Source organism: Panthera pardus, unplaced genomic scaffold, assembly GCF_024362965.1.
Source record: "Panthera pardus isolate Hobbes unplaced genomic scaffold, ASM2436296v1 HiC_scaffold_16, whole genome shotgun sequence".
NCBI lineage: Eukaryota > Metazoa > Chordata > Mammalia > Carnivora > Felidae > Panthera > Panthera pardus.
In genome coordinates this window covers 155,903,423-155,924,392 of record NW_026526721.1, presented here as the reverse complement: position 1 = coordinate 155,924,392, position 20,970 = coordinate 155,903,423, and the positions used below count along the sequence as shown (strand labels likewise).

The 20,970-nt window shown below is 39.3% G+C and overlaps 1 protein-coding gene across 34 annotated transcripts in view; it reads left to right on the top strand.

The window, feature by feature from the left end:
• CLASP2 (cytoplasmic linker associated protein 2) overlaps window positions 1-20,970 on the top strand; it is a 180,613-nt gene that overhangs the window by 27,219 nt on the left and 132,424 nt on the right. For 33 of the 34 annotated variants that reach the window (XM_053904085.1, XM_053904088.1, XM_053904086.1 and 30 more), the window contains exon 7: window positions 7,357-7,427. In XM_053904085.1, coding sequence (XP_053760060.1) covers window positions 7,357-7,427 — 71 coding nt within the window. Of the gene's footprint in view, window positions 1-7,356; window positions 7,428-12,350; window positions 12,924-20,970 lie in introns of those variants that run through there. The other variant, XM_053904117.1, reaches the window with a different exon arrangement.

Sequence of the window (20,970 nt, the reverse complement as noted above, 5' to 3'; positions counted from 1 at the left end):
CTCATGGCCAGTTTCATATGTTCTACTCTTACCTACTTACTCTTGTCCTGTATTCTTTTGAAGCATAGCCCAAGTTATGATGTTTCATCTGTAATTATTCAGAAATTGAAAAAGAGGTTTTTTTCCAGTCACGACCATAATACTGTCATCACAAGTTAAAAATATTTTGCAAATAATTCTATAAGTCAAATATCCAGTCAGCATTCACATTTCCAGTTGTTTCAAAGAACCCAAAAAACAAATTTCCAATTGCTTAAAAAATTTTTTTTTATTACGTTTCTTTATTTTCGAGGGGCAGAGAGAGACAGAGCATGAGTGGGAGAGGGGCAGAGAGAGAGGGAGACACAGAATCCGAAGCAGGCTCCAGGCTCTGAGCTGTCAGCCCAGAGCCCGACGCGGGGCTCAAACCCACGAACTGTGAGATCGTGACCTGAGCTGAAGTTGAACAGTCAACCGACTGAGCCACCCAGGCACCCCAATTTCCAGTTGCTTTTAAACATCATAAGTATTTGTCTGTTTTTGTTTGTATCAATACCCAAATGAAGTCCTGCAATTAGCTGGTATGTTCTTACAAGTCTTTCCAAATCTTTATGTACCTCCAACACTTTTTTTCCCTTGTGTTTATTTGTTCAATAAGCCAGGCAGTTTATCCTGTAAAGTTTCCCGTATTCTGAATATTGCTAGTTCCTTTCCTGTGGTTGTGGTTTAAGATATTCTTCTGTCCTCACCCCCTGTAACTTGCTGGTTGGATCTGGAGGCTTGATAGATTTTTGGTGGTGTAGGGTGGTGTCAGGAAAAGCCAGACCACTTAAGAGGTGGTGGTCTGTTCTGTTGTCGTAACTCTCTTCCTATCTGGCTGTGTCTCTTACCATGTAGTTTTTTCCCAGTACCGATTATTTTTTGGTAACAAGATTGCACATGGAATATGCATTATTTTGAGTGCTTCTTCATTTTCTACTTACAAAGCTAACAATTTCATTTGAGTAAAGTACGTTATTTTATGTGAATGAGAGAATTGATGTTAACGTAATATATTTACGTGTATGAGTATGTGCATATATGTATGTATATATGTTACGTTATATATATTTTAAAATTTAGGGACGCCTAGGTGGCTCAGTCGGTTAAGTGCCTGACTTTAGCTCAAGTCCTGATCTCAAGGTTCTTGGGTTTAAGCCCCATGTCGGGCTCTGTGCTGACAGCTCAGAGCCTGGAGCGTGCTTCAGATTCTGTGTCTCCCTCTCTCTCTCTCTGCCCCTTGCTCGCTCGCTCTCTTTCAAAAATAAAACATTAAAAAAATTAAAAATGTATATTGAAATTACTTTTTATTAAATAATTTTACAATTTTATTCAAGTATGGCATCATACAGAAAAATACGTAACTCTTAAGTATGCAGCTGTGTAAATTATCACAAAGTGAATATACCCATGTATCTACCACACAGGTGGCAAAGTAGAACATTATAATCATCCAGAAGCCTCCCCAAATCCTTTTTAATTCTTGCCTTTTCTGTCCTTCCCAAAAGTAACCATGATCCCGCTTTTTATCACTATAGTTTCATTTTGCTTGTTTTTGAATTTTATATAAATGGAATCATAAAGTATGTGTTCTTTTGTGTCTGCCTTCTCTGTTAATTTTTTTTTTTTAATTCATTTGGGCTGTTGGATCTGGCTACAGTTGGTTTATTTTCATTGCCATATAGTTTTCCATTTTACGAATAGATTATACTGTGAATCCATACTAATGATGGGCTTGTGGGTTGTTTTCAGCTTGTAGCTTTTTTGGATAATGCTATTAAAAACATTCTTGTACATGTCTTTTGGTGTGCGTATGTATTCATTCTCTTAGAATATGTCTGAGAGTGAAATTTTGGGGCCATAGGGTATGTTCACCTGTAACTGATATTGACAAACACTTGTCCAGAGTGGTTGTACCCATTTATATTCTTACTGGCACTGTTTGCAACTTCCTATTAGTCTATATTTTCACTGTTACTTGCCTAAATTATTAGTCTTATTTTTACTAACTTTAGATTTCTGGTGAATGTGTTATTATCTGCATTTTTCTGATTACTAATAAAGAAGATCACTGTTTAATGCATTTATCAGTCATTTGGATATGTTCTTTTAAAGTGTCTTTTCAGGTCTTTGCCTGTTTTTAAAAAATTTGGTGGTCTGTCATTTAAAAAAATTGATTATTAGAACTTTTAAAAAATATGTTCTAGATACAGGCCCGTTGTCAGCTATGTATATGCTTCAGATATCCTCTCCCACCTTATGACTTGCCTTTTTACTTTCTTGGCGATGTCTTTTCGCATACGTGAGTTTTAATTTTCATGCAGTTTTCAGTCATTTCCTTTACAATTAGACATTTTTGTGCCTGGTTTAAGAAATATTTACTTACCCTAGTGTCTTAAAGACATGCTCTGGGTAATTGTCTTCAAGTTTCATTCACATTTAGATGTATAGGCCATGTGGTATTTTCCTTGAAAATGGTGTGAGATAGGGGTGCAGATACATTTTTTTTTCCATGTGGGTGTCCACTTGACCCAGACCACTTATTGAAAATGTCTTTCTTCAGTGTTCCTTGTGTTCATAAATTAAGTGTCCATATATGTGCTTAGGATTTTTGCATTTATGCTCCAAGTAAGATTAGCGTGTAATATTCCTTTCTTCCCAAGTTATGTTTTATAAGTAACTTTAGTTGTTAGGGGAAACTCCTTATGTGCTTTTTCTCCCCCCATCAGAATCAACTTTAAGGGTTTTATCATACCTGGATAGCTTATGCTAATGTTCTTACTGAAATAAGCCAATGACTTACTAACCTCGTCCATTCTTCTTGTTTCTCCAACCTCTAAGCGGGCTAGTCACTCGACAGCTCAGGAGTCTGAGACCAGAGCAGAGACAGGTAGTTGGTGAGAAGCTGAGGCTTTCTGACTTCCGGTCCACAGTTCTTTCCTCAGTGCTGTGCTCGCCTTGTTCTTCTCCACGGTGCTTCTCTGCCGGGTAGTACGGAGTGGGAAGGACTCTGTGTAGGTATAAGGTGTGATGAGCTTTGCTTCAAGCATGCACAGAGTGTCTTCTATCCTTTTAGCATATGATGACCTCACTATTTTGTAGGCACTATTTTGAATCTTCAAAATACTGGACCCATGTATATCAAAGAATCTAAAACTTTCATAAGGTAAAATAATGAATGACTGTTTGGTTTACTTCTTTCTTCAAATAATGTTCCACTGTTGCCCTCTTTCCACCAGCATTTATTCTCAAAAGTTAACTTTATATCGAATATTAAATTTCTTTGAGAATTGTATTTTTTAATCATATAGTGGTCATAAAAGTTTAATTTTCAGAAAGGATATTTCTGTTTCTCAAATGCTGCTCTCTTTGTGATTTCCAAATTTCCTGTTGGATACAACTCTTTAGGGTAAATTTCTGGTTTTGCCCACCCTTATTTATGTCAAAGACCTTCTTCTTTATTAAAATAGCTAAACGTAAGTAGAATTTATAAAGCCATTGAATCAAATAGTTTTAAAATAATAATTAAAATTTTTTCTTCCTTTGTCAGCTATTTTTCAAAAGATAAGGCCTGGTGGTGTGGTAGTGGCATTAACACTAGGCATGTGATCAGTGTAAGAGTCTAGAAATAAACCCTTACATTTATGGCCCGTTGATTTTTGTCAAAAGTACTGACACCACTCAATGGGAAAAGAATAGTCTTTTCTACAAATGATGCTGTAAAAACCGAATTTCCATGGGCAATAGAAAAAAGTTGGGCTTTTTCACACCAAACCCCCAAATTAAGTCTACATGGATCATAAAACTAAATGTAAGAGCTAAAACGATAAAACTTAGAAAATGCTAGGCATTGGTTTCTTAAATACGTATAGCGTAAGCATAAGCAGCCAAATTAAAAATAGATATATTGGGGTGCCTGAGTGGCTCAGTCGGTTAAGCATCTGACTCTTGATTTCAGTTCAGGTCATGATCTCACAGTTTTTGAGATCGAGCCCCGTGTCAGGCTGTGTGCCGACAGCGCAGAACCTGCTTGAGCTTGTCTCTTTCTCTCTGCCTCTCCCCCACTCATGATCACTCTCTCAAAATAAATAAATAGGTATATTGTACTTCATCAAAATACACCCCAACACTTGGGCTTCAGGGGATACCATCAAGAAATCTGAAGAAAACCCACATAATGGGGAAAATATTTACAAACCATACATCTCATAAAAGACTTATGTCCTGAGTATATAAATAATCTATAAAAAACTTATACAATTCAACAGTGAAAGGACAGATAACCAATTTTAAAAACAGGCAAAGGATTTGAATAGAAGAAATACAAATGGCCAATAAACCCATAATAAAGATGTTCAGCACCATTAGCCATCTTGAGAAATACAGATCAAAACTACAGTGAAATTTGTTGTTTTGACTCTAAACTTAAATGTGGACTTTGGTTAGGGTTGCTTTTCCAGTTCTATACTGAAGCTTTACTGGTTGGTCTCTGTCTTTCTCCTGAGTCAGAACCTTCCTAGAACCTCACTGGCCTTTTGGACAATCCGGCTTCTTTGTACTTTCTTTCCACTGAATTTTATAATTTTTTTTCTTCCTGAATTACTTAAAAGATCCTCGTCTCTTCTTTCTGCCCTTATTCCTTTGCCATCAGATTATATGTGCAGTGATCTTCCACTATGAATAAGCTAAATAGTTATATGGAGCTTTGTATTATTTGAGACTTAATGATCAGGGATGAGGGCAATCTGGCGAGGGCCACATAGAAAGAAAATTATAGTATGTTTAGTTTTTTCTTTTAAAGATCATAAGGTGTGGGGTGCCTGGGTGGCTTAGTTGGTTGAGCGTCTGACTCTTGATTTTGGCTCAGGTCACGATCTCAGGGTTGTGGGATTGAGCCCCGTGTCGGGGTCCTGAGGCTGAGCGGGGAGCCTGCATAAGATATTCATTCTCTCTCTCTCTGTCTGTCCCCCTCTGCCCCTCCCCCTCCTACCCCACTCATGCACATGCAGGATCTCTCTCACTCTTTCAAATAAAATAAAAATAGTAAAAAAAAATAAAGATAGGAAGGTGTGAACTTCTTATAAAATTTTAAACAGGGAACTAAAATCCTTTCAGTGAATACTAAGCAAATGTCAGTGTTTCACGTGGAAGTTGGTCAAGTGAGAAGCATTAGAAGGAAAGGGGGACTGGGGGTGCCTGGCTGGCTCAGTCAGAAGAGCATGTGACTTCTTGATATTGGGGTGGTGAGTTTGAGCCCCATGTCGGGTATAGAGATTACTTACATGAATAAATAAAAACTAAAAAAAAAAAAAAAGAAAGAAAGGGAGACTGAGAAGAGAGAGCAGGATAGTTATAGGAAGCTAAGTGAGGGTTGGCAGCAGGATAAAGGGTGTGAGATAAGCTCAGTGTGCATCTCTCGTAGCCGAACCCAGTTTCAAAGACCTTTGGGTGATATCTTCCACCTTAACTAAACCTCCCTCCCTCCTTCCCTATTACCATTATATTTCCCTAGAATTTCAGCTTATTCCCCCCCCCCTCCTTTTTTAAATTAAAGCTGCCTGTAGACATTTCTTGCTGTATGTTTTGTCTGCCCACCTTAATTCCTTACCAATTCTCTTCTCAGCTTTCTATCGTCAGTTTCTTACTCCCACTTTGCTACTCTAGCTGTATGTTAATTTCATACTTCTTAACATCTTTGTTCTGCCTTTTTCCCCAAAGAGCTCTCCTGGATCCTCTCCTTTCTGTTCCTGTCTGTCTGGTCTTCATTCCGAGGTCCCACCTTCCGGTTCCAGGGTTTCTTCCCGCATTAAGTCTTGCCCACCTCTTTTCTCTGGGCAGCCTGTCTGCTGTCTGCTCAGTACTCTGGAAGAGCTGTAAATGAGCAACCTGTGTCTTTAAACTGAAGTCCTTCTAGATGTGTGAATTTTTAATGTGTGTTTATTTTTTGAGAGAGAGTGCATGTGTGCACGGGAAGGGCAGAGAGAGGAGGACAGAGGAACCAAAGCAGGCTCTGTGCTGACTGCAGAGAGCCTGATGTGGGGCTCGAACTCCCGAACTGTGAGATCATGACCTGAGCCAAAGTCAGAGGCTTAACCCACAGAGCCACCCTGGTACCCCAGATGTGTGGATATTTTTATTTGTTGAATTTAATGGGGGTAGGAGGTGAGGTTAAGGCTTAGAAATCTCATTATGATGAGTTCCTAGAAGGTTTTCAGCTAAAAAAAACATATGTATTTTTAAGACCAAACGTATCCTCAATTTACAAGTAAATGACAGAATGTGGACCAACGCTTAACTAAGGTTGTAGAAATGACACTGACAAAAACAAAGGTGAGTCAGAGAACATCTGGCAAGTAAAAAAAAACCATGACAACGGCCCTCTTCCTTCCCCAAATCTCTAAGTCATAACTTTAAGAATAAACCATAACATGATATAGTGGAAAGTAAAGGCAAAGTGAACTAAAAAATAGTGCTGTCAACATGATTGCCTTTGGATCTGAAGAAAAATTATATATAAATACAAACCATCAGAAAGCATATGGTTTAAAAACTTGGATGGTGGGATTGTGTTTTGGGTTTTTTCCTTTGTTCCTAATTACATTTCCTAGCTTTCTTTTATAATGAATGTACATTGCTGTTGTAATAAGAAATACATTTTAGCTAAAAAAAAAAGGGGGGGGAGATAGAAGTATAGAAAGTAATTCTGAATATAAAATCAGAAGCACTGATGGAATTGGTGTTGAATGAAAACAGGTTAATAGAGAAAATGTCAAATTATCAGCCGTACCTGCATCACTGTAGTTTCTGACATTTTATATCATTGCTTTTATGTTTGCCTTAAGTTTCCTTTGCATGATCGTATGTACTTTGTTTCTTTTTCTTTTTATATTAAGTATAATTTATTGTCAAATTGGTTTCCATACAACACCCAGTGTTGATTCCAACAGGTGCCCTCCTCAATGCCCATCACCCACTTTCCCCTCTCCCCCAGCCCCCATCAACCCTCAGTTTGTTCTCAGTGTTTAAGAGTATGTACTTTTTAAAGATGTGTTGGTGACTGAGTGGATTTATTATGAGGTTGTAACTAAAAGATTTCTAATGGGTTTGGAAAAATAATTTTATGAGGAAACGCGAAGCTGTGTGCGTGGAGATGTGCCTGTGTTAGGTTCCTTCTCTACTCATGAGGGACGGGCTTTGTGTTTTCTCTCAGTGAGTGAGATCATTGTTAGACAGAGTCGTGTAGAACTAACTGAATCCCTGACCTTATTTCTCTCAGGGAGATAGTGAAGGAAATTCTGTTTAAACTGTAAGTAAACAAAATGTGTTCTTTATTCCCAGATTAGAGATGATTTTTGCCAAATTTGATGAAGTGCAAAATTCAGGCGGTATGATTTTGAGTGTCTGCAAAGGTAAGAATAATTAAGTTATCCCAGTTCTCAAACATTTCTAAGATTATTTAGCCAAGTTTTAGAGACTGAAACGTGTTTTCAGGTCAACTGTTTTATCACTGATTCAGCAGATATGATTTTGTGGCCCGAAGCTTAGTTAGGAGATAATAACAAAGTCTTTCCATACTGCTGACCATTCGCTGTCCTCTTGACTCTTTTGGAGTAACTGAAAATTTAATTATGGGTCAAAGGAGTAAAATGATACTGTTGTTTTGCCTGAGTTTTTGTATCTTCTGAGTTGAAGAAACGTTGACCCTCTTGCCTTCTGTGTTTCATGAATACAGTGTTTTTTATTCTCAGAGTAGTTGTTTTACTTAGTTGTTAATAGAAGTTGTGGGGTTGATGGGTTCTGTCACACCTACTTGTAGACTTGATACTGGTGAAGAGACATAGATGTAGGAACCGCACCAGCATGATCGTCTTTGGCTTCTCAAGTAGAATGAGACCACGTTGGAATTCAAAGAGGTTTCAGGTTAATATCGGGCACTTACTCCATTTTGTGGTTGCTCTTCTTTTTGTAAGGCTGTGAGATTGTGTTTGCTTTTATTGGGCGGCATTTACTTAGACTTTAGGTTTTAAATAATAATTAGCCACATATGTGAAGAATATCTTCTACTTCCAAAGATAGTTATAGGTGGTTTTTCCACCTAGGAAAGTAGGTTCCTATAAAAGAGAACGTGGTTAGCTTTAGTAATGTAAGTGATGTTGGGGGAAATATTGGGTGTGTGAGTTGTTACATAGTCAAATAATGGGAAAACTAGTTGCTAATATAATATAGTTCCTTTTCTCTGGATGAAACCAAGACTAAGCCTTGTGTTGCAGGAAGGCAGATGGAGTGAGAGTTTAGTGCTAAAAAGATTGTCTACCCTAATCTAAACTTAGTTCCAGAAGCATAAATTGACTTCAGCGCTACCAGTCCTGACTGCCAGCTGTTTCTCACTCTTCCCTGAATAGAAGGTGTTTTAAGTACCTTATCCTTCTTTTTCTAGCAGTTACCTCTATTTCTATAGAAACCAGAAACAGCAGGAAGATGGATGGTTGTTAAAATTCCTTGGATTGGGATGGCTGTGTTTTCATACGATTTCTAGTGCATCCTCACCTGCGTATTCCAGACTCTGTAGTTACAACTCTAAGAAAAAAGTATCTTGCATATTATAAATTTAAGATATTTATTATATGAATACGGCTTATTTCAAAAGTGTGATCTCTTGTGTTTTGTGAGGTTATTTCTGTTACCTTCGAAATTGATTTTGTATTCTCTATTCTGTTAGCTCCCATTTCTTTTTCTCTTGTTTATCTCTCCATAAACAGGAGGTTTGGGGTCAGGATCTGGCATTTATTTGTCTTGGAGATTATCATGTGAATATTTCAAGTGTGGTCAAATGTGAACATTAAAGTTTGATTTATGTATGTATATACAGTAGGATGTAGAAATAGGTCAGGATGGGTTTGAAGACAGTGTAATGCTGTCATTGAAAAACACTTTCATGGATTTGTTAATAAGGGAAGAGATTAGAAGAGGGAAGCCAAGTCCCAGGTCATGTTGCCAAGTCCCAGGGCCCAGGTCTCTCTTCTACCTTGTCTGTATTCTCTCTCAGTAATGTAATTAAAGCCTTTGGGCTGAAATGATAACTATTCGCTGTTGACACCTAACTAAATGTGTGGTTCTGTGGCCCTCGTTCGTCTGTCTAATGCTCTAGTTTGGGTAGTCTGTGGCCTCGATGACATTCCCATTGGGGTGCCTAATAGGGATCTCCGAAAGTGGGAAGCCCGTTGTCTTTTCCTTCCCCTCAAACCCGTGGTTCCCCGTTTACCCATTTCAGTCAGTGCTGCCACCATCAGCTCAGGCCAGAAACCTGAATTGACCGCCCATCTGTCTACCTTTAAAATCTTAATACATCCAAAATGTGTTCATTTTTTTTCCTGTCTCCACTGCTAAAACCCCACTGTCAGTCTTCAGCTTTTACCTGGATGACTGCAATAGAAACCTGGTCCATGTTTGCACTTTAGAATCTATTTTCTACCCAGAAATGAGAATAATCTTAAAATATAAATTAGGTATCATCACAGCAGTGAAGAAGACAAAGTTTCTGCCTCAGGGAGCCTACACTCTAGCAAGGGAGCTAGATTATAAACAAGTGAATGAATGAATATCCACAGTGATTACAGTTGGTAATGGGAGAAATACAACTACCCTTTGTTTAATGAAATTAAATTATTCCTAAAATCCTTGCCGCTAAGTGAAAACCACTAATTGAAGAAATTATTTCCACTAACATTATGGTTTATGTAATCCCAACCTAGGATAATGAGTAATTTTTTTTTAAGTTTATTTATTTTTGAGAGAGAGAGAGAGAGAATGTGGAGTAGAGGCAGAGGGAGAGGGAGAGAGAATCCCAGGTGGGCTCCACGCTGACATAGTGCAGAGCCTGACACGGGGCTCAAACTCATGAACCGTGAGATCATGACCTGAGTTGAAATCAAGAGTCAGATGCTCAACCAGCTGAGCCACCCATGCACTCCGTGAGTAATTTTTGAATAATTTTTATAGGTAGAGAAATATATCAACTGAACACTGAAAACAAATTTTTGTAAGTAACAATTTGAGGGCAAAACTTTTGTACCCAAAGTAATAGTTTTTTTTGTTTTTTTTTTAAGTTTTGCACGATTTTTCCCTACAAAATTTTCAGCCCTTATTGGCTTATTGTAATTGTGCACCCAGCCTAAAACGTTAAAATTATAGAACAGGAAAGCATTTTAGGGCAGAGTAAAGGCTCAACACAAAACTTGTGCAGATAGTTCCTGCACATAACAGACTGAAAAGCCATTGAAGATACTTGATGGACATATATATGCAAAGCAAATTGTTGTGAGTTCACCCAAACATGACATTCAGTTCAGAGTTGTTCCATATGATAGTCTAGAAACTATTACAGTAGATAAAATTTTTTAGTGTGACTTTGCCTAAAATGGTAATAATGAAACCTCACACTTCTTTTTTTGATTTAGAATGTGTGGGGATGAAAAATTCCTTTTAGTAAACACAGACAAAAATAAAAACACTAAAACCCGGAGGATGTGTTATAAAGGTGGTATAATGTTTTAAGAGTCATTATAGCTGAAAGTTGCCATCTGAACTGTCATTAAGTGAAGTAAATAGGGTATAGACATGGTGAGTGACTCAGTGATGCCCCTTTAGACATAATTAGTGGGGCAAGCCTCTCTGAGAGTTGACATATTTGAATTATGACCTGATAAATGAGAATGAGCTAGTCATGGGATAAATGGTAGGAAACGTGCTTTGGGTAGAAAAAATGTGACCGTAAAGGCCCAGAGGTAGAAAAGGACTTTTAGGGCTGGCTGGAGCCCAGTGATGCTAGCTAGGGGTAAGTGGAAGGAAGACCATGTATCAGCTGTAGCTGGAAAAATAAGCAGGAAACATGACACGAGGGCCTTGTTGTAAGCTTCGGAGGGGTTTTGATAGACCCCTGGGAGGAGGAAGCATTTTCGGCTGGAGAGAGACGTGGGGAGTCGGGAGTGAAATGATCTAACCCTACCTTGCATTTATTTACTGTTTGAAGAAATAGTCTTGTTCATTTTTTCTCTTTAGTCTGCCTCTTCTCCCTTATGCATGTCTCGGTGTACAGTTTTACATTTCATGCTTTTGTCTCTGGTTTCTTTCAGAATTGCCGTATCTGTACTCTTTTTCTTTTATGTTAATTTTTGAGAGAGACAGAGAGAGCAGGTGAGGGACAGAGGATCTGAAGCAGGCTCTGTGCTCACAGCAGAGAGCCTGACGGGGGGCTCTAACTCACAAACTGGGAGATCATGGCCTGAGCTGTGTTTGGACACTGACTGAGCCACCCAAGCGCCCCTCTGTACTCTTGATTTCAGTTTTGGTTGAATTCTTTGACTTGGTTTTCAAGAGAATTAGTTCAGCACACTCAAATCACAAAGTAAAATTATGTCATCAGAGATTTGAGCATATCATTTAGTTTAGGAAGGCCAGAAATGCACATTTTTTTTTGTCTGGAGGGTTCTTCAAGTCTGACTTTAATTCTCATGTTACAAAGTAAGTTAGGCAGAATCCCTGAGTACAGTGGAATTCCCTCTGCTGTTATAAGGAAACTGAGTTTACCATTAATCAGATCAAGGCTGGAAGGAGGCAACACCAGCCCTGGAGGAAGGAAAAGGGTGAGGGTTGCAGGCTCCCTGTGATTATGGCTGGGCCTGTTGTTGTCATGGAGCTTTCTAGACTGTCTCCTACGCTGAGATGTAAACACCAACAGTGTTGGTGGCTGTGACTGCAAGTCTGTTTCTCCTTCACTGTGAAAGAACTGTGCATAATTCTGATCTGTCTCATGTGTGCAGGACCTAATGAAGTCTTGGGGTGAAATCACTGTAAGATATTTCCCAGCTTCTCTATTTGAAACAGTTGCTAGGAAAAGAATTGCTCTAGGAGGCTGGCAGTAAAACAAAGCATAGAAATCCGGCTTTGGAGTTACCTTGATACTTGGCAATAGGGTAACTTTGAAGTCTGGTTTTTTCTGGGTTTGTAACAGAGCCTTTAGTGAAAAGCAAAGAAGCCCTTTTCTTAGATTGATTTTAAAACGTGTCTGTCTGTGACCACGAGCCCCGGGGCCTTCCCGGAGCTTGACAATGTGCTGATGGTTGTGCAGCTTGGATGGAGGGCGCTCCGAGTCCCGCAGCTGCGCACTGGCTCGGTTCTGGCTCCACCAGAAGCAAGCTTTGTTCCGTGGGGCTCTGCTGTCCGCACACAGAGCGGCCTTTGATGGGCTGCCTTTGACGTGATTTGTTTACGGCAGCCAGAAATGCTTCCTGCATAATGAGAGCAGTTAATCATGGAAACTGGGCTATTCCTGTTTGTGCACTTGCAGCAGTGTCTGTTGTAAACATTAAAAGGTAACGACAAAAGGATGAAGACCTTTTTAAAAGGCACAAATCAGTTAATCCGTCAGATCATGTGATTGCTACTGATTACATGGATATCTTTAGAGAAGCAGAAAATGATTGCTGAACACATGCCTTGTGTTTTGATGATTGCATTAAAAGTCCCCCAGCGGGATGGCGTTTATTGGCTCCCAGAGCTGTTCTTGCATTAAATTCCAGGCAGCCGGGACAGGGAGAAGCATCGTCACCTGTAGGTAACCGCATGTGTGCAGTCAGGGGATAATCTTGATCCCGCTCCGCCGGGTTCCACCAAAGAGGCCAGGGTTTCCGCAAGACCCCAGACTTTTATTTTGAAGTGGAGTAGCAGCTGTTGGCGATCGCGGTGCAGAGCTGCGGCGCGGCCTGGGTCACACAGTGCTCGCTCCGGGTGTCTGCGGCTGCAGGCCGAGCCAGTGGCGCAGGCACCGAGCTGCGTTTGTTTGCTGTGCCGTCCGACCCCTTGGTTCCAAAAGGCTCCCGGGACCCTCCGAATGGCTATGGGAGATGGTGAGTAAGGTCTCTTCTCCTCTTACGCTTGCGTTCTGCACTTCCTTTGAAAGTGACCGTCATTTGCTGTGTGAGAAATACATTTCTCCCCCGAAGAACGAAGGACACTTGCGTGTGTGTGTGTGTGTGTGTGCAGTCGTGTGTGCATATGTGCACATGTGTGCTTACTTGCGTGTAGCATTCCTTTCTACTTGATACGTCCGGACAGGATCTAGCAGATGTGACAATTTACCTTGCAGCCCAAGCGAGCTCTCGGGCTCTGGTGGTGGATGTGAAGGGATATCGGAAGGAACACGGAACATATGCAAAACCTTTGAAGAGAGAACACGGCCCTTTGAAGAATGACAGGTTTGGGCAGGGAGCTTTGGTGAGCGAGCCCGTCCTCTCTCCTGCTGGAGATGACGAGGAGAATTCTGTGCTGATAAAGTATTTAAAGAAGCAAAATGGCTTGCCATAGACACTGTTTTAATTACCGTGCTTGTGATTTGTCAGTGTCCCTAGTAAATCGCTCTCTGGAAAATACTTAGTTTTTTACAGGTCCTGTGTAGGGTATAATTTGATTAAAAATTGATTTTCCCAGTGTTTTATTATAGTAAGATTAATTTTGAAAATATTTCTGTAGTGCTTTATAGTGTTCCAAAGCACTTTGATATATATACTTAGTATACATTAACTCCTCAGGTACAGAGCCAAATGAGGTGTCCAGAGTATCTTAGTATTTCCATTTCACAGATTGGGAAACTGAGGCTTGCTGACGTGTTAAGTTCCACATCTAGGCACGGAGAGCGAACCAGAACCGAATCTAGAACCTCAAGTTGTGTTTGGTATTGTCCTTCATAACGCTTCGTACTTGACGGTGTTTCTGTTTGTTTGTTTTTTCCATTATTAAAGCTTTTGTTAAGATGCTTAGAGGTATACCTCATAGTCTCATCCGTACCAGAGATGTGTATGAAGGGGAATTTGAAGTTCCTCCAAAATATTGTGTATGTTTTCCACTGGGTTCTTAAGGAAGACTGGTCTGTATTCAGAAGTTTTAACTCTAACAGTTTTATCCTTCCTTATGACAGTATAATGACTCAAACTGTCAGGAGTTGGTCCCCTTGGGGCCCCGATGTGGGGCTCGAGCCCACGATGAGAAATGGGATGCAAACGTACCAAAATGATGATGTAGGTACATCATCATCAGTCTTTTGAACCGCTATGTACATGTTGATGGAAATACAATAGTATATCTTGTGTTGATATTGCAATGGTTTATGCCAAGAATTTATGTAACTGGTTTATATGTCCTTGTAGAAATAAATAATTTTAACTATGAAGTTTTAAGGCAAAATCCATCAAAATTGATACATTAGTTTCTCATATAACTAAGGACATTGCATGTTTATATATTTATTTATATATTAAACCTTAATTTACAGGCAACTCTAAATGTTGCATTTGATTTGGGCCATATTCAGATTTTATTTCCTTTTTTTTTTTTCTTTCTTAAACATAGATTCCTTGGCTATTTACTTAATTTTTCTTTTTTCAAGCAATACATAAATACATTCAGACTATTTAGGAATAGTCTGAATTTTTAAAAATCGAAGTAACAGCCTCTTATAAAGCTCGGAGGGTAACTTTCCTGCGCCTCTGGTCTTCAAAACGGAAATACTTTTATTGTATTTTATTAAAGTAATACACCTTTATTTGGAAATAGGAAGTCTAGGGGGGTGCCTGCCTTGCTCTGGGTCTTGATCTTGGTGTCGTGAATCTGAGTGCCACATTGGGCATAGAGTTTACTTTAAAAGTTTTTAAATTTATTTTAAAAATTAAAATAAAGGGGCACGTGGGTGGCTCAGTCAGTTAAGTGTCTGACCCTTAATTTCGGCTCAGGTCAGGATCTCACGGTTCGGTTCGTGAGTTCAAGGCGGGTCCACCCCCCACCCCCCCATTGGGCTCTGCACTAATAGCTTGGGATCCTCTCTCCCTCTCTCTTTGCCCCTCTCCAGCTTGTGTTTGTGCGCTTGCATTCTCTCTCTCTCTCTCTCTCTCTCACTCAATATAAACTTAAAAACATAAATCAAAATGGGAAATCTAAACAGTATGTAACAGGTTATCTAGGGATCTGTAGTTCTTAACAGTTCTGCGTTTACTCCTCTGCATGTTAGTCTTTTTCACATATAGTGCGCTTGTACCATACGGGTACCACGTGAACATGAATAGCAAATGGTTTATGCTCTTCCTGAGCTGGGTTTCTTATTCTTTCAAGTAACGGCAATATCTTCTTTTCAAAATTCAGGCAACACAGATAAAGGCAGATTCCCCTCAGAACCACCTCAAGCCTAGGCGTAGAAGGAGGTGAACCATTAGTATGGTGTTTGTCTTCGCATACCTTTTACTGTGCCTCACCTGCATACTAAGAAGCAAAATGAATGGTTTTGTTTGGACTCTGTCCACGTAAACGATACTATTCTGAAAGGATTTTCGCCGTTTGCGGTGTCTACTCAGTGTGACATAGGGTTTTGTGTTCTTTTTAATGTCCTCGTGTAAACTGTCTTGTTTGTTTGAACTGTTGCATGATATTGCGTAGTATGGATGAATCCTGACCATTTTTTCTTTTAAAGAACTTTAGGTTGTTTGATCATATATAATTTCTCTAAATGATTCTGAAGCAGCTTTCTATAAATCATATGTATGTATACATACACATGTTTCTTAAAATACTATAGAGCAGAATTTCTGGACCTAGGTTTGTATTCATTTCAAATTGTGTTAGTTACAGCTATAATATCCTCCAAAAGAGGCTTTACTACTTACATTCTCACCATCAGTGCTTGCTGTCCTACATTCTTTTCAGTTCTTGCTGTTACTATTTTTTTTTAATTTTTTAATGTTTATTTTATTTTTGAGAGAGAGAGCGAGTGAGCATGAGTGGGGGAGGGGCAGAAAGAAAGGGAGACACAGAACCTGAAGCAGGCTGCACAGAGCCCGATGTGGGGCTCGAGCCCACGAACGGCGAGGTCATGACCTGAGCTGAAGTCAGACGCTTAGCCCATCAGCCACCCAGGCGCCCCTCGCTATTGTTACTATTTTTAAAATTTGCCTATCAAATGGATGAAAAATATCTCATCCTTTTAAAAGCATCTCTGCTGTCTAATAAGGTTGATCAAGATGTTTGGTTATTTGTATTTCCTCTTCTATGGATTGCATTCTGGCATCCTTCGCCAACTTTTTGGTTATTCTACTTTGTTGTTTTTGATAGTTCTCTTTCCATATTCTGGTCATCAATCTGTTGTCTATTAAATATATGTTACATAAGCCTAACTTCAAGGCTATATGAAAGATTTTATTGGCAGTTTTATTAACAGGCAAACTAAGATTTTCGAAATACTATAATGACTATCAAGCAAAGAGCTGTTGAGGGTGGCTCTTACGTGCCTTTCTGTTTAGTTTTCTTTATCCTAATCCAGGAATATAAAACCAAGTAGTCAGATGATTGTGAAGTAACTCCGGGCAGTCAAACCACATAGAGTTAAAAACCTGTAGGATTATTATGTGGCACTGGGCCCTGCAATCTGCCTCAAAAGCTCATGAGAGGAATTTGGCCTTTTGTTATGCTGCAGAATGGCTGGAAAGAAATAAGGTTTTGTTGCAAACGGACTGTTTCTACACTTAACAACATTTCAACACAGTCTATTCTGCCAAACATGAATCTTTTAAAAAACCATATACAAGTAATGATACAACCTTGACTTTACTAGAGGTAAGCCTTCTGGACCACTCCAAACTGACGTATCAGTACTGATTTCGTGGGTAGGGAACAATAGCAAGAACCAGTGCTGGATAGATCAGGCCTCTCCTGTACCTTTGAATATTCTGTGCTAGAATTGGGTAATACAAATCACTGAAAGAAAGCAACCCTTTAACTCACTGGCAAAAGGGCCACACTTGTTTTCTAGGAGCAGTGATAACGGGGAAAACAAAGAGTCAGTAGGGAGAAGAAGTAAGTTACAAGGGATAAAAGATTGGACATTCGGCAAGATGGGCAGTAGCACTGGGTACGAAGATCGAAAATCTTAGCCTTCTTGAAACAGACTCCATTTACCCGTCTGGGTGCAAGGGCTTGGGCCCCAGTAGCAACATACCCTCCAGCATGATGTTGCTGATGAACCCGAATCTTCAAGAAAAGGCTTACATCTTTTTTTTTTTTTTTTTGTGCATGTAGAATGTATAGTTGATGTTCTCGACAGCTAATATGACCAACTGAAGTGCTCTTGGAAATTTACCCAACGTGGTTTTTATAACGGATATAAATAAACCTTAATTTGAGCCTCATTTATTATATACTTGGTATTATGATTATCATGAAATATGTTGTTTTTAATTTTATTAATAACGAGTGATGGTTTAAATTGTGTTTGCCCCTTCATTGAACTATCAAAGGTCTTAAAGTTTCTATGGGCTTCTTTAAAGAAAAGGGTGTAAGACTTCAAGTAGGCTTTTTAACTAGTGAGTTAATGCCTACCTAGAAATTCTAAGAGACTTTATCAAATTTCGTTTCTTTCCAACTTTATATAAGATGGACTTTATTTTTTATAAATAAAATTGTTAACAATTTAAAATGAACTGTGCTGCTGAAAACATAGCATCATTATGTGAATATTAAAATTTGGCTGTTTTGTTTTGAAGCACTTGGAGTTTTAATTTCTAGTCATTTTACTGAAAGTTTCTGTTTTCGTTTAAATTGAGTATATTTTAAATGTTTACTATTTGATTATTTTTACTTCTGAACACTTGTCATTTTCTTTAACTATGAGAAATCTTCTATTATTTTCTTTTGGTAAGTTTCTCCCCTTCATTAGCTTTAGTCTCTCCTTATGGAATTGTTAACCCATCAGATATATGTTGAACCTCCTGTGTTGATTCACTGTCCTTTATTTTGTCTCCTCTATTAAGTTTTATGGCTTTCTCTTTTACTTTGTATTCTAGGAGTTCTCCTTGACTTTCTCATCTAATCCTTCTATTAAATTTTAATTTTAACAAATAAAAGTTAATATGGCTAAACCTTTTCCCCTTTTCTGGTGGTTCTGTTTTTACAGGTGTGTGTGTGTGTGCATGCACACGCGCACATGTGCACATAGGCACACACACGTGCGTGTATAAACATGCACACTTATATATAAAATATTGAACTTTCTGAGTTGGGCGTGGGAAGAGCTAAATGATGAAATCATTTCATAGATTTTCAGTGGTTCCTTGCAAATCATTCCTGTATTTGCTGACTTAGAGATTGTCACTCCTGTCATTCTACAAGGTGGGTCAGATGAGTTCTCATTGCTGTCTCAGTCTGCTTCTGAGAATTATGAGTTGCAGCTTTACTGTGGTTTTATTCTTCAAAAACTTTCTATCTTTTAATTTTCATTTTATAAGAATTTGTTGCTCTCTTTCGGGTGCTGATTTCACATACTTTGCCCTGCCTCATTTTCTGTGGTCTTATGATGGTGCTTATAATTTTATTAGGGTTCCATCACAGGCTTTTAAACAAGAGAGCAAAGTGATTCAAATTACCATAGTTCTTTTAAGGAAGTATTTCAAACATGCCTAAAAATAGAGAACGTTGTGCCAAACCTTCATTGCCGCCTACTATCCTGCTTCAAGAAATTATCAATACATAACCAATCTTTATTCATCTGTATCCCTCCTATCATCCCCTGGCCTTACCTCTCATGCTGGCCTGGGGTATGTGTGTGGACACGCACGCATGCACACACACACACACACACACACACACACACACAGTAACGTGTCTTTTTAAAAGACAATTAGAGTACTTTAGAAAAGACAGGTTTTGTTTGTTACCAGGAAATATTTCATTGACAACCAGTTTTCACATCTAAAAAGTTAACCCTTAGTGTCAAATATTCAGTGTTCAGATTTTACTCAGTTGCTTCCTAAATATCTTTTTACAGTTTGAATATGGATTCAAACAAGGTTCACCATTGTAATTGGTTGATATATCACTTAAGGCTCTGTTCATCTACAGCAGTTGTCTCACTTTTTCTTCTCTTGCCACTTTTTTGTTGAACAAGAAAACATCTATCAGGTAAAGTTTTCCCATCTGCCAGATTTTGACGATTACATTGCCGTGTTGGTTTTATGTTACGGTTTTTTAAGGTTTTTATGGCCCCTTTATTTCCTAAAAATTGAAAATTCTGCTAATGGTTTGATCAGAATCAGGTCTAATTTTTTTGTTTGTTTTTTTCTGGGGGGTTGACACATCTCGGGGGCGGCGGGGACACGAGTGAGTGGCAGAGAGAGAGAGAGAATCCCATGAAGGGCAGAGAGGGAAAGGGGGGGGGGGAGAGAGAGAGAGAGAGAGAGAGCGAGTGAGCGAGCGTGAGAGCATGGTTCACCCTATTTGGGTTGGACTTACCTGATGCAGGGCTGGAGCTCACCCAATGCAGGGCTCAAGCTCATGAACCACAGGTGAGATCATAACCTGGGCCGAAGTCAGATGCTTAACTGACTGAGCCACCCAGGTGCCACTGGACACATATTTTTATAGATGGTATTGTGTATTTTGTCAGAAGCTATCCAGTGCCTGATTGTCTTTTTGTGTGTGTGATATTAATATACAACAGTGGGTTTAGGTGTTATCAGCCTGATCTATTCTTAAAAAGTTCCCCAGCAGCCTTTCACTTAACAGTTTCAGCAGCCACTGGTCCCAATTACATTTTTAGATGATCCCATTGTTTACTTTGGGGTTTGGAAAGTTAAGAATGGAATCAGGCAAACCAGTTAAGAAGTTGTTGCAGCAGTGTAGGCAGAGGTGATACTGGTCTGGTCTTAGATTAGGAGGGGCAGCAGAAATAAAGAGAAATAGGTGAATTTGAGATATAACTTGGAGTTATGTACAAGAACTGTTGATAAAGGAAGGCAGAGAACTCGGAATGGGGCTCCTATATTGTGAGCTTGAGCAGCTAAGTAGATGGTGATTTCATTTACTGGGATAGAAGTAGACTTCAGGACAACAGGTTTGGAGATGGTGTTGGTGTTAAGGTATATATGTCAAGTTAGAGATGCCTTTGAGATATCCGTGGGGGAGGTGTTTAGTAGGGCAGCTGAATATCTACGTCTGGTATTCAGAGACGGTATAGGCTAGAGACAAATAGCTCAGGGTTGTCATCATATGGAAGGTGTTTTAAACTATTGAGAATGGATGAAGGCATTTAGAAAGTGTGTAATCTGGAGAGAAGGAAGATACTCAACATTTAGTGATTGGATAAAGGAGGAAGAGACTGAGCCAGCGGGACCTGTGAGGTCAGAGGAAAGCCAAGGAAAGTATTCTATTGTAAAAGCACAATGGGGGGGGCACCTGGGTGGCTCGGTCGGTTGAGCGACCGACTTCGGCTCAGGTCATGATCTCCCAGCTTGTGGGTTCGAGCCCCACGTTGGGCCCTGTGCTGACACCTCAGCCTGGAGCCTGCTTCAGATTCTGTGGCTCCTTCTCTCTCTCTGCCCCATCCCCGCTCACGCTTTGTCTCACTCTGTTTCTCAAAAATAAATAAATGTAAAAAATAAATTCAAAAAAAGCACAATGGGGAATGCAAATGATCCCACGTGTTTGAGTTTGAGGACGCTGTAGTACCATCTTCTAGTGATGATTGTTTCCTAATCTCAGTTACTGATTTAGCTGTTCGATATGACCATGGTCATTGTTAGACAGGTAAGAGGGTGAGACTATTCAGGAATCCAGAGTCTTCCTGCTCATTGTTTTAATTAGAATAAGGAAGGATATAGCTTCAAGAGAAAAGAGGAACTTTGGTATAAGAAACCAATATGAAACACTGTATTTGTGCATGAAAATGGCGGCATTGTGGGTTTTTTCTGAACTGGTTGGTTTACTGAAGAAAAGCCACACAAAGTGAATTTTTTTAAAGGAGATACGGTATACAATTTTGGCTTGATCTTCTGTTTGTCATGTAAGGATGGAGCAGTTTTTTATCCTTTAAATGAATTCAGAGGCAGAAATTTCAGGTGTTGGAATACATGCACCCATAAA